General features: G+C 46.5%; 1 protein-coding gene across 12 annotated transcripts in view; it reads right to left on the minus strand.

The window, feature by feature from the left end:
- PPARGC1B (PPARG coactivator 1 beta) overlaps positions 1-13,226 on the minus strand; it is a 147,311-nt gene that overhangs the window by 21,500 nt on the left and 112,585 nt on the right. For 5 of the 12 annotated variants that reach the window (XM_055285660.2, XM_063643209.1, XM_055285663.2 and 2 more), the window contains 2 exons: positions 11,184-11,338; positions 2,071-9,647 (listed from right to left, as the gene is read on the minus strand). In XM_055285660.2, coding sequence (XP_055141635.1) covers positions 9,544-9,647; positions 11,184-11,338 — 259 coding nt within the window. In that variant the 3' untranslated portion in view covers positions 2,071-9,543. Of the gene's footprint in view, positions 1-2,070; positions 9,648-9,697; positions 11,339-13,226 lie in introns of those variants that run through there. The other 7 variants (XR_010121854.1, XR_010121855.1, XM_063643207.1 and 4 more) reach the window with 4 other exon arrangements.

The raw sequence follows: 13,226 nt of genomic DNA on the forward strand, positions 1-13,226 counted from the left end.
CAAAGCCAAGCAGCTTAGGCCGGGCGTGGTGGCTCAACATCTGTAATCCCAGCACTTTGGGAGGCCGAGGTGGATGGATCACCTAAGGTCAGGAGTTCGAGACCAGTCTGGCCAACATAGTGAAACGCTGTCTCTACTAAAAATACAAAAATGAGCTGGGTGTGGTGGCGGGTGCCTGTAATCCCAGCTACTTGGGAGGCTGAGGCAGGAGAATCACTTGAACCCAGGAGGCAGAGGTTCCAGTGAGCCGAGATTGCACCATTGCACTCCAGCTGGGCAACAAGAGCGAGACTCCATCTCAAAAAAAAAAGAAAAAAAAACTCCAAGTAGCTTGACACCAGATCCCCAGAACCCCAGCTTGTAAGCATTTTCCTTGTACCATACTGCTTCTGCAAATCAGGTTTTATTGTTGTTTTTAAAGAACATAAGAACATAAAGGATCTTTGAGTTCAGCTAAGCAAATTGTTTCGTATTTGGGAAAACCAGGGACCAAGGAGGTGGTCTGCCCAATTCACACAATACAGAAGTGGCAGAGATGGGTCCCAAAGGGAGGTCTTGAGGCTCTGCATCTGCCATCCTTGCACTATGGGTAGGATCCACTCAGGAATTCCTGATTGATGGGGCTGGTGCCCTGCAGTGAGTGGAAAGGCAGGCCTGTTCTCCTGAAGCTTACAACAGATGGGCAACAAGTACTGAGCCCTCAATCACACACATACTCTCATCACACCAGAGAACTCTGCCCCTAAGTGGAAACGTTCCTATTAATTTTAATGGGAAAAAATTATGATGTGTTCCCTTGCAATCAAAGAAATCCAAACAATTTTTACAGATTGGGAAAATAAATCACCTGAACAAGGAGAATATATGTATGAGTTTGTATGAGTTTATGTAATAAATAGCAACCTGAAAATAGTTTGCACATAACATAAAATGTAATCATTCATTGCACCTATTCTTGTTTATTTTATTTATTTATTTTGAGATGGAGTCTTGCTCTGTTGCCCAGGCTGGAATGCAGTGGCATGACCATGGCTCACTGCAACCTCTGCCTCCCGGGTTCAAGCGATTCTCCTGCCTCAGCCTCCTGAGTAGCTGGGATTACAGGCGCCCCTCACCACGCCTGGCTAATTTTTGTATTTTTAGTAGAGATGGGGTTTCACCATGTTGGCCAGGCTGGTCTCGAATTCCTGACCTCAGGTGATCCACCCGCCTCAGCCTCCCAAAGTGTTGGGATTACAGATGTGAGCCACTGTGCCCAGCCTGTTCTTGTTTATATATAATTCTCTTTGCCAATGTTTCAACCCTTTGGGGCTCATAGGTGTCTGGCATTTAAAAATAAAGCACAAAAAACAGCTTTAGGGCAAAATATAGGCTAACCCCTTTGAGACATGAGGAAATAACACACATGCACACAACTGAGAGTCTTGGAAGATGCCACTTCCTCACCCTACTTGCTGGAAGTACACAAAGGAAAATGTTCTGAGCTCAGTCAACTACCGCACACAATGCAGGCCTGCTCTCTATGAGATCCTCTGACCAGAAACCATTTTGTAATTACAAATTGATGAGTGTTTTGCCTGGAACCATAATGCCAAAATACCTCCTATAGTGCAATTATTCAATGTGCTTATGTGAAAGTTGATATAATACCAAAACAAGGAAGTCTTTGTTCAGAAAGTGGTATAGCTTTATAAAAGTCAGGGCAAAAAGTTGTTCACGGAACAGCTGTTATGTGAGATGAGTCTGAATGGTTATTTTATTTATTTCTTGAATTTTATTTACTTTACTTTTTCAGAGATGGGGGTCTCACTACGTTGCCCAGGCTGGCCTTGAACTCCTGGGCTCAAGTGATCCCCCACCTCAGCCCCTGTGCCCAGCACGAATGGATATTATGAACTGTGAAAAGTGCTGTGAAGGAGGGAGAAGTGTGGTGAGGTGGGGGGCAGACATCATCCGGGGTCTTATCTGAGAAGGTGACGCTGAAAACTGAAATCTCTTCCCCATTTAGTGGTCAGAGTGTCCCTCAATGAGCTCCCAGGACCAACAAGGAAAGACACACATGGGCAAAGCTGTGGGTGGTACTTTGTTTTTAATCTCCATAGTGTATTTGTTAAGTTTATTTATAAGCAGATCACTTCACTATTTACAGTACATGAGCATAGAGATTCTACAGTTTCTGTGATGTAAACAATAACCCCACAGTGGGAGTTTGAGAAAAGAAGCCAGTTCTGAAGTATTTACAGACATTAAAATAGAACTTTATACTCACAGAATAATAATACATAGAGCAATTTGGTTAAATTATCTAGGAAACTATAGAATCTGACAATGTACAAATACAGGAAAACATTTTCTCATTTAGAAGGTAAGACAGAGAAATCACACCAGAAATAAAATAGGGACGATGACAACCACAATAATTAAAAGCAAAGAAGGTTTCCTCCTTGCCTCTTACGGATAAAGTATTTATATAAATAAGGACACAACCCAACAAAATGGAAAAAATATATAAAAATCCTCTACCAATTAAAAAAAATAGCAAAACTAAAAACTTGATTCTCAATCATTAGCAGTGTCCTTTAAAAAATTAAAATTTAGCTTTCTATTATAAATAACAAAGCAGATGTGTCCCTCTGTGTAGGTGAAATTCTTGCACCTTTCTCAATAAATGCATCAATGTAATTCCACACACACACACACACACAAACACACACACACACAGGCACAGACGCGTGTATGTGTGCACAGATACACACACACACACACCCACCACAAACACAGCCTTACACTCACGCACTCAGGCTGTAGTTACCTTGTTAAGCTTCCTAATAAATAATGCCCCCTACAGTAGTACCCCTGGGGATGACAAAACCTCACAGGTTTAGCCATTCCTTGGTTTGACCCTGTCACAGAGTCAGGGAAAGCCCTGGCTCCTATTGCTCAGAATTCTCTAGGCTGTGTGGTCACACCAAGAGAAAATAATTTGAGTCCAAGATTTGGAAATGCTGGAAAGGACCATAGGGACCACCTTGCCCAGTTGATTAAGGCTGGCTACATACACCTTCTTCAGAGACCTGGGGTTGGGGAGAGGGCTCGTGTTGGTTTCAACATTAGCAGCTGCCTCTGGAAGAAGCAGATGCTCCAAGTCAATGCTAACAACGTGGCACAAGGAGGTGAGGGGGTGGGTGTGAATTCCAGAGCAGACTGCACTAAGCTGGACTTCTGGATGGTCATCTTCCCCAGAAACCATTTGGAAATCCAAGCAGTCTATTCTCCTGCTGCACATACCACCTTGTCCACGCTCCCCTTGAGATTTCCAACCTGTTTCCATTGGAATCAGAACATCCCTCAAGAAACAAAGTTGGGAATAGTTTATGACTTTTTATTCCTAACACAAAAACATTTGACAAGATTTTAAAAATACGAAATACAAAAAGAAAAAATTGAACCAAAAAAACTATTTGGCTATTCGGTGGACCATATCAAAGGTCATGGCCAGGCCCCCCACAGAATCCTTACACCCAACTTCTTATCTTGCCTTGAGGGCATAATTCGGACCACCCAGTAAAGGTTTACTTAACAAGGTCGGCAGCTGGGCTGCCAGTATTGCAGTTACAGTAAACCCCTCCCGGGCACCTGGACCTCTCCTGGTCCACTCCTGTCTCTTCTGCCCACAGGACAGCTAGTGCATTTCTCAGTTCTGCCTGAGAGTCTACTAAGTGGCTGCTTCTGGAGTCTTCTGACCCTAGTGTTGCACTAATCTCTGAACACAAAGGTAGTTCTTTCATGCCATTATATTTCATTCCCAAAGTTCACGATGGACAGCAGGGTGGCCAAAAGGATTTATTTGCCTTCCATCTGGGTAGCTGGTGGAGACAACCTTTGGTCACTAGATGGCGACCACATGTTGATAAGGCAAAGTGCTGAGGTGGAAACTGACCAATTCCCTTCACAAGTAACCAATGAGCAAGGGTGGTCAAGTGAAAAAGGAAGCTTTTATAAGTCGCCTTGGAGAGTCCTTTGACCAAAAATACAGCACAGGGGGGTTCTAGTTATATAAACCCCTCTTTGAGGAGGTGTTGCACAGCCCAGGGACAGACAACCTATAAAACCTATTTTCCAAGCCCCAAATTCGGGCAGTTGGATTTTTGTACTCCTTCCGGATGTGCAAAGCATACTGATGAAACAGAGTATCTGAAAAGCTGTCCCCATGAATCACGAAGCCTCAGTCACTGCTGCTATACCATTAAAGAAACAAAAAACAAAAGCTGCCCTAAACATATGCAGCGTGATCAATGCCTCCTGTTGCCCCATATGTTTTACAATCATTTGAAAGAAATGTGTGAAAAGTGCCTAAGCTGTTTTTCTTTAAAAAAAAAAAAAAAAAAAGTGTATTGCTAGTATTGTCTGAGAACAAGAAAGAAACAGCCAAATGGTCACAACATTCGGATTAACAGCTATCCAGTGGGGACAAAGACAAGGTTAACGTGAGATTTGACATCATTACCTAGCCAAGTTGGGGGGTTAATTCCTTACTATCCCCACTAGAAACTATGGCTTAGATCTGTCCCGGGGAGCTGGTCTCCTTGGATAAGGCAACTCAGCCAGGACACAGTGGGATTGAACCTACTGCTGGTTGGTTCTTGCAGAGAACCCTCACCCTGAACAGGAGCTGGGTCAAGTCAAAGAATGGAATCAGTTTCAAGGAGGAGTGATGGATTCCCAATGCTCCTGGTTGGGGATCTGAGCCTCTCAGAGGTGAAAGGGACTTTAATGCTCATATTCAACATTCTCATTTGGTAGATGAGGAAACAGGGGCCCAAGGTCACACAGCAAGTAAGAAACATTGGGGTTTCTGATTCTGAGATGGCTTATAGTTAAGAGACTTACTCTACAAACCCATTTCACTCGGCTGGGCTGTTTTCATCTTTCTGTAAAGGTAGGTACCAAGATCTAAATCCACGGCTCCCTGTTTCGAGGGCTTCCAACAAACGGCCAGCAAAGGGTTGGCCCCAGCACTGGCTCTCCTGCTGCTGACATCTCCAAAGGCATCTCTGCTCTCTCCTACCTGACAGCAGCCCCATTCCCGAACTCCCTGTCCCAGTCTCTAGAAGAGCACCTCACACAGCCAAAGGAGAGTCATATTTTCCAGTGTAGAAACACGGACCCAGGCTGAAGTGTTGGGGTTTTCTCAAAGTGCTTTTATTGTTTAATGCAAAGTCAGCTTTTGCCTACTTCCTGGGTGTCTTGTAGCCGGCTCAGGGCTTCCGCCATCCCATGGCGGTTCTGGGCCAAGGACACATCCATGCATGTGGGTTTCCAACTCTGAAGCTCTTCCTCCATTTACCCGGTACCTCCAAACCTGACAAGCAGACCTGGAGCCCATCTGTGTGTAAAAACACCTCAGGGACTAGGGGACTAACTTTGACATATTGCACATGCACTAGTTTTCTTCTGCCCCATTGGTAAGGGATGACAGGGTCCCTCTTCTTTGGCCAGTGAAACCATTACATTCACTTTCTTTGCTATTGTACATCCAATTTCTTTCCTTAATCATATCTGATGCTGGGATATGGGTAACCCCAAACTGAAGGCAGCTGCTAAATCTCAAATGCTAAAAAAATACTGCAATTTTGACATCAGTGAGTCAGATCAATACATCCTCTGGGGCTGATTTTGCTTCACAGTTAGGATGAGCCATCTCTCAAGCTGCAGGCTCAACTGGGATTAACTGAACTCTATACCTGGGATGGGCCATGGACTGAGCTGTCCATGCAGACGGACCAGGCTGTCCATGCCTTCCCTGCCCTTCTACTCACCACTGCACAGCAGCCCTATTGGGCCTGCTGTACATGTCTAGGAGAAATCACTCTAAAAAAACCAACAAGAACAGGCTTTAGGCAACAAAAGACGTTTCACTGCATCTCCTCCCGCGTCAGAACTTGAGTCCTGGGTCTTTGCAGCTCCGAGCATTCCTCCCTTCCTTCTCCTGCCCGCAAAGCCCTGCCTCTCTCCTGAGTACATATGACACTCCATGCTACAAGATTTCAAGGCAGATGCAGGTTATCTTACGGGTGCTTTTTGACTCAAAGCAGCTTTTTGGTTGAGGGGGCAAGTTGTGACGGAGCAGGGGGTGGGGGCCTTAGCTGCACTCCATCCACTCATCTTCTTTAACTCTTTGATGCATTTTCCTTCGGTAACCAGAGCCCCCAAGAATGGGGATTCTGATTCAGCCTTGTACAGACTGAGGAAGGAGATGGAAGAATTCCACTTAGTGGTTGGATCAGACATTTTTGGAAAACACCAGCACGGCACAGAAACGGACAGTACGACCTGCCCTGTGTGGGCGGCTATCGACACAGTCTATAGCAAGCTTTATGGCGATCACATGTAAACATCATTGAGAGCAAACACTAGGACAGAGCTACAACGAGATGGTTGCCAATGGCAGCTGCTCCCTCTGGGTTACTCCTCAATTTGGTGGGAAAGAGAACAAGATTCACTCGTTTTTCTGAATAGACCTTGGAGCTGCCCTAAAGAATACACAGCACCGAATGAGTCCTTCGGGATAGAGGTTGTCTGCAGGGTTGGTAAATTTTAGAACTTGTAGCATTTTATGTACGGGATGGCAAGTAGGAGTACTCGATGCCCTTGGCAGGCAGCATCCCCTAGCCCTGACTTTAGGTATGTCATGTCCCAATGCCACGCTCAGGTCTCTGCTCAAGGGCCAATGTCTAAGCTAACTGCAAGTGTCCTAGGTTAATCTGACATGAAAGGACAGCTTCAGCTGACCCCAAAGCAGGGAGGGACAGACTGGTCCTTTGCTAAAACTCTCCATTTCTTTACTCTAAAGTATCACCAGCCCAAGGCCGACCCTTTGACCAAGTGCAATCAAGGAAGAAGCAAATAGGAGGGGCTAAGAGATCATCTATGGCCCAACTCCTTTCAGCACACTGGGGTGCCAGGGAGTAAAAGGGACTTATGAAAGTTACAAAGGAAATTCTTGGTAGAATCTGGACTCCCCCAACTCTCCAGACTTGGAATCTAGTGTTCTTTCCTATCTCAGTTCTCTCTTTGATGTAAATCAGGACTTACTTAGTGGAGGCAGCAGAAAGATCTAAATTCTATCCCATTCCATAATCATTTATTGTGTGCCTACTATGTGCTAGGCAGTGAATAGCTAAAAAGGAAATCCGAATGATCAGGTCTGTGCTGTGGGATGTCCCTTTTTGGTCCATCTTCCTAAGCCCTGCCTTCCCCAAATATGTTCCTGCCTATTATTCATCTACTGCCCCCTGCACCTTCCGCAAGGGGACGTGTGCATCAAAACAGTATTGGGAGTATTACGCCATGGAATAGCATTAGGGGAGCTTTCTCTCATGGAACGGAATATCACAGACAGTGACAGGCCAGCATGAAACCCAGCCAGCATATGGTTTTGTGTGATTGTTGGAAACCTTCCAAAGATTAGCCCAAGATGTCAAATAGATTGAACTCTAATCAATTAGTAATGACTTACCAGAGCACTGATTTCAGGATTCTTATAGCACATCCAGGCTCAAGGAACCTGAGTGGTGCGATTGATTAGTTATGTCTGTATTGGTCAAGAAGGTGGGAGTAGTGGCACATGAGCTATGTATTTGCCATCTTCGGCTAGACACTGTCTCAGCAGAAGCTAACAATGTTGAAACATGTCTAATCAGTTCATTTCACAGGAAAGGAAATTGGAGTCCAGAGAGGTCAACTGCTGTGACACACAACAGTTCAAATTCCCTATCCCCACTAAAGCCTGTCTCTTCCAGCCTTATCCATGGGCTGGGAGTATGCTCCCCACTCAGTGGAAGATCATGGGCTCATTTTACCTACTGAGGTATTTGATAATCTTTTAAAAAGTCAATTCTCAACAGTCTAGGCTTGGCATAAGCAACAAATTACATTAGCCTGTTTAGTTTAATGAGCCACTTTCAAACTTTTAAAGCAGCAGGACTTAAAAACAAAATACAAAAATTTCCCAAGGAACCCTGATGTATGAAAGAAATCACAAACAATGTACTCATACCCTGCCTGGCCATGCTCCCTGTAAGAATGGCCCCCAAGGTACCCACAGAACATTAAGCTGGAAATGGCTTTGACATCACTTAAGAACACAAAGTTTAAAGCAAAGCCCAATTGGAGTGTTTTCTCAATTGGAGGGGAGCTAGGAGATTGTCCTATCTATTCCCAACCTTCACTCCCTCCTCCTGGCTCCCCTGCCCCAGCCACCAAAACAACTTTACAGACAAGGACAAGGTAAAGATGAAGGACTACCTGAGGGAGTAGGATGGGCTGGTGGCTGGCCCAAAAAAGATGACTGCTCCCAGACCACCTGTCTGTACCGCTGCCAGGGGCGTCACTGAAGTTCTGACAGTGTGTCCACAGGTGCAGACAAACCGCAGGACCACTCAGGATCAAAGCTGATGGTGCACCCAAGACACATACCAGGGCTTGAATTCACCTGATGCTGGTGAATCAACATCTAATGTAACCCCTAAAATGAGCCCTTAGGCTTCTAGCTTGGTGCCCAATTTAGCTGAACTCACCTCTACCAGTCCCTGAAACGGTGTCTTTACCCCAGCTACTACAGAAGCACGGGACCAAGAATCAGAAGGCCTGGTCTGGGTCACCACTCTGCCTCCTCATTGGCAACCGGACCTCCCACAGTCATTTCGCCTCTCAAGGAGCTGCCAGCCTCCCCTGGAAAACAAGAATGATGCAGCTTGCCCCGCCTTCCTTACAAGGTACTCAAGGGTCTGAGTACAAATGGATAGACACACACTTGAAGCGTGAGCTGGGCACAAGATGGGGGGGGCTCCTATAATTTGAGCCAAACTTGCTCAGTAAGAGACCAGGCAGGGCTTGGCGGATACGACCTAGAAACGGCAGGCCGTGCTTTCCTGCAGACCAGCCTAGCGGCCACCCAGCAGCTCCAGAGCAATCTGGCAAGGGGAGCAGGGCAGCTCAGTGGCAAACACCTCATGACAGTGCATAGTTAAAAAATCAAGGAAGCAATACAATAATCCCAGGCACAGTACATCTGAGCCATAAATACATTATTTTAAGGATATACTTTTTTTTTCAGTTAAAAACGAAGTTTATAATCCTGATTCTATTCACAAGTAACAATTTCATCATCACACACTACAGACAAGAAATGTTATGGTGAACACAGCTGCAAGTCTACGAGAGGAAGTCAGTCGGGAAGGAAGGGGCGATGGGTGACGGACCCGGCACTTCGAGGTGCACCCAGGACAACCCGTTGGAAGCGAGGACACTAATGTGGCAGTGGAACGTCAACACCATGGAAACTCACAGACAGAAGCAGCTTTGTTCAATGTAAACATTGATTTTTTTTTTTTTTTTTAAAGGACAGCAGTTTCAAGTCTCTCTCACGGGTGTTCTCTCACGCTTGCTCGCTCTCCTCATATACTTGATTTCTTTGAAAACGTAAACATATTGGAAGGGCCTTGTCTGAGGTATTGAGGTATTCCTCGAGGGTTAAGGCTGTTATGAATGCAGGCTCTGCTGGGCCTCTTTCAGTAAGCTGTCAAAATCCATGGCTTCGTACTTGCTTTTCCCTGACGCAGGAAGGGCCTCTTCTGAATTGGAATCTGGGCATGGGGGTGAGGAGGCAGGGAAGAGGGGAAGGCAGTGAGCAACTTACAAAGACCGGATGGTTGAAAAATCTGCCACTATGAGTGGGCACCGTGGAGTGGCTGCAGCCCAAGGCCTCGGGGAGCTGGGATGAGCGCTGGACTGTGGGCACTGCCTGCCATCCTGCCGGGACATCTTGGCCATGGTATCAGTGTCTCAGGGCCTTGGCTGTCCTATCTAGAGACCGAGAGGCCCAAACTAGAGCACTCCAGAGCCTTTCTAGCTCCAACACCTACAACTCTACTTCCCCCAACAGCTTCTCGTCCATTAGTAACCTGCGGCAGTGCCACATGAGGCAGGGCTAACAACACTAGAATTTTTTTTTTTTTTTTTTTTGAGATGCAGTCTCGCTCTGTCGCCGAGGCTGGAGTGCAGGGGTGTGATCTCAGCTCACTGCAACCTCTGCCTCTCGGGTTCAAGTGATTCTCCCGCCTCAGCCTCCCAAGTTGCTGGGACTACAGGTGCGTGCCACCATGCCCAGCTGATTTTTGTATTTTTAGTAGAGACAGGGTTTCACCATGTTGGCCAGGATGGTCTCGATCTCTTGACCTCATGATCTGCCTGCCTCGGCCTCCCAAAGTGCTGGGATTACAGGCGTGAGCAACTGCACCCAGCCAACACTAGAATTTTTTAATAGATTGGGAAACTGATTCCCATAAATGGACGTGCAACCAAGTGCAGGGCCGCCTGGCCTGGCACCCAGCCGGGCCACTGACACTCAGTCAGTCCTGTACCATGAAGGCTGCATTGGATTCTCTCCAATAAGTTTTTTTTTTTCTTTCCTCTTGAGACAGGGTCTTGCTCTGTTGCCCAGGCTGGAATGCAATAGTGCCATCATGGCTCACTGCAGCCCTGACCTCTTGGGTTCAGGTGATCCTCCCACCTCTGCCTCCTGAGTAGCTGGGACTATAGGCGCAAGCCACCATGCCTGGCTAATTTTTATATTTTTTGTAGAGACGGGATTTCACTAAGTTGCCCAAGCTGGTCTTGAACTCCTGGGCTCAAGTGATCCTCTTGCCTCAGCCTCCCAAGGTGATGGGATTACAGGCATGAGCCACTGAGCCTGGCCAAGTAATTCTTTTGTACATTGTACTTCTTTGTCCTTCTTCATCATCTTGTCCCCAGGTGGCTGATGCCTTGTCTGGGGTCACCACGGAATGCCCCTGAAGGGGACAGGGTAGCAGCTGGCCCTGTGAAGTCAAGGAGACTGTAGCCACGGTTCTGCCAGCTGGCTGTGCACATGACTGAATCTTCCTAGAGGCCATGAGAGGCTGGATTCTCTTTGGTAGCAGTCACAGGACAGGATAAGGTGGACCAGAGGCCAGAAGCAAAACAGGATGGTAGCCTTCAGGCAAAGGGGCTGCAAAGTTATACCAAGCAGCACACTGGAGTGTGGGGATGGAAGCTATGTCCACAAGGGGTTTTGTTCAAGGAAGGCACTGCCTCCCAAGCTTTGAGTCTTACCAGACTGTGGCTGGGTTTCAGGGGCTTACCGTAGTCAGTGTATCTGGGCCAGCAGAAGTGCCGGAGCCCTCCGTAGCTCAGCTGGAAGGAGGGCTCGTTGCGCTTCCTCAGGGCAGCGCCCTTCGTCAGAGAGAGGGCCGCGTGCTCAGAACACCGGTAGGTGATGAAACCGTACTTCTCGCCTCTGCGGGGAGACAGCAAGGAGAGTATATTATTGGGCTGGCTGGGTGGACACTGTGAGACCACCCATTACTAGATGAGGAACTGACTGCCACAGTGATTCGATACCCACATCACGTGGCCCCCTAGACAGGGATGATGATGACCACTAGGCTGACTTCTGCAATGTGGTAATAATGAAATCAGCTAATATGTTGAATGTTTGCCAGGTGTTGGCCATCACATCTTGCCTCAGACACTCCTCAGATGAGCCTGTGAGGTGGGTACTGTTGTTATCTCCACCTTGCAGATGAGGAAAGAGGTTCTGTGGAGTTCAGTAATTTACCCAAAAGCATGTGGCAGAGCAGGGATTCAAACCCAGGTCTCTGACATTAAAGCTGATGCTCTCAACACCGCTGTATGTTTCTCCTATCATTCCCATTTCCCTGGATTTGCCATTGCCATGCCATTCCCCTGCCTATACTACTGTACCACTTTCTGCCTCCTTCAAAGCCAGCCTCAGTCACCAATTCCTTGGCTGCCATCTTGGCCTTCACCTCCCCTAGTAGGGCTGGTCTTCTGCATACATCTTGCCCTTCATGGTAGACATCTATGATGCCTGCCTGTTCAGCTTCCACTCCCCTTCCTCTGACAACAGCATGTATGGTCAACCAGGCTCAGGGTGCCAGGGCAAGCCACATGACAATGGCCCTTCCTGGACACCATGGTTTGTTCAAGGATAAGCCTGTTTACTCAAGGCTGAACCCCAAAGAATCCATCTCAGGTCTTTGCTGGAGTCATGTAGTGACTCCTACCTCCCCAGGGGTCTCTAAGCTGCTGGGGGGGGGGTAGCTTAAAGCTACAGGCAGCCACTGTGCAACCAGGAGAAAAGTCTGCCCGAGAAGGACCAAAAGTCAGTTCTATTCCAACTTTTCACTTCCATGAACAACAGAAAGTGTCCCGACTGACATATCATCTGCTATGTAAACTCCTCAAGGCAGAGACAAAGTGGCATTCACCAACTATTAGGACAGGCTTACAAATAGTGGGTGCCTAATAAACATTTATGTGAATCATGTTTCCTGACACCTCTCTGAACCAGGACCAAGTTTGAACCCTTCTGCCTCTTTATCTATTTATTTATTTTTTGAGACAGAGTCTCGCTCTGTCGCCCAGGCTGGAATGCAGTGGTCGCAATCCCAGCTCACTGTAGCCTCTGCCTTCCAGGTTCAAGCGATTCTCATGCCTCAGCCTCCTGAGTAGCTGAGATTACAGGCATGTGCCACCATGCCCGGGTAATTTTTTGTATTTTTAGTAGAGACAGGGTTTCACCATGTTGGCCAGGTTGGTCTCAAACTCCTAGCCTCAAGTAATCTTGAGGCTGTTATCAATGATAAGACAGATAAGTAATCTGTCTGCCTCAGCCTCCCAAAGTGTTGGAATTACAGGCGTGAGCCACCATGCCCGGACCCTTCTTCCTCTTTAAATGTCTAATATTGGTAGTACGTCCAAGACTCGTTTTTAAAGATCCTGTGTGTTTTTTAAATCTTAACAGATTGATCTTTCTCTTTAGAGATTAATTTGCCTGCTTTATTTTTGCATGCTATCTTCATTTGATAGCCTGAAAACTGCACAGAACTTAAAATGGTTCTATTTGTATGATGGTTCTTTTTTAAAAAATTTGGTAAAAACACATAACAGGACATTTACCATCTTTGCCATTTTTAAGCATACAGTTTGGCAGTATTAAGTATACTCATATTGCTGTGCAATGAAGCTTCAGAAATTTTTCACCTTGCCAAACTGAAACTCTATGCCCACTAAACAACACCTCCCTTATTCCCCCTCTCTGCAGCCCCTGGCAACCACCCTCTTTCTGTTTCGATGAAATAGACTACTTTAGACATAGCATA

The sequence above is a fragment of the Symphalangus syndactylus genome, chromosome 7, assembly GCF_028878055.3.
Source record: "Symphalangus syndactylus isolate Jambi chromosome 7, NHGRI_mSymSyn1-v2.1_pri, whole genome shotgun sequence".
Lineage (NCBI taxonomy): Eukaryota > Metazoa > Chordata > Mammalia > Primates > Hylobatidae > Symphalangus > Symphalangus syndactylus.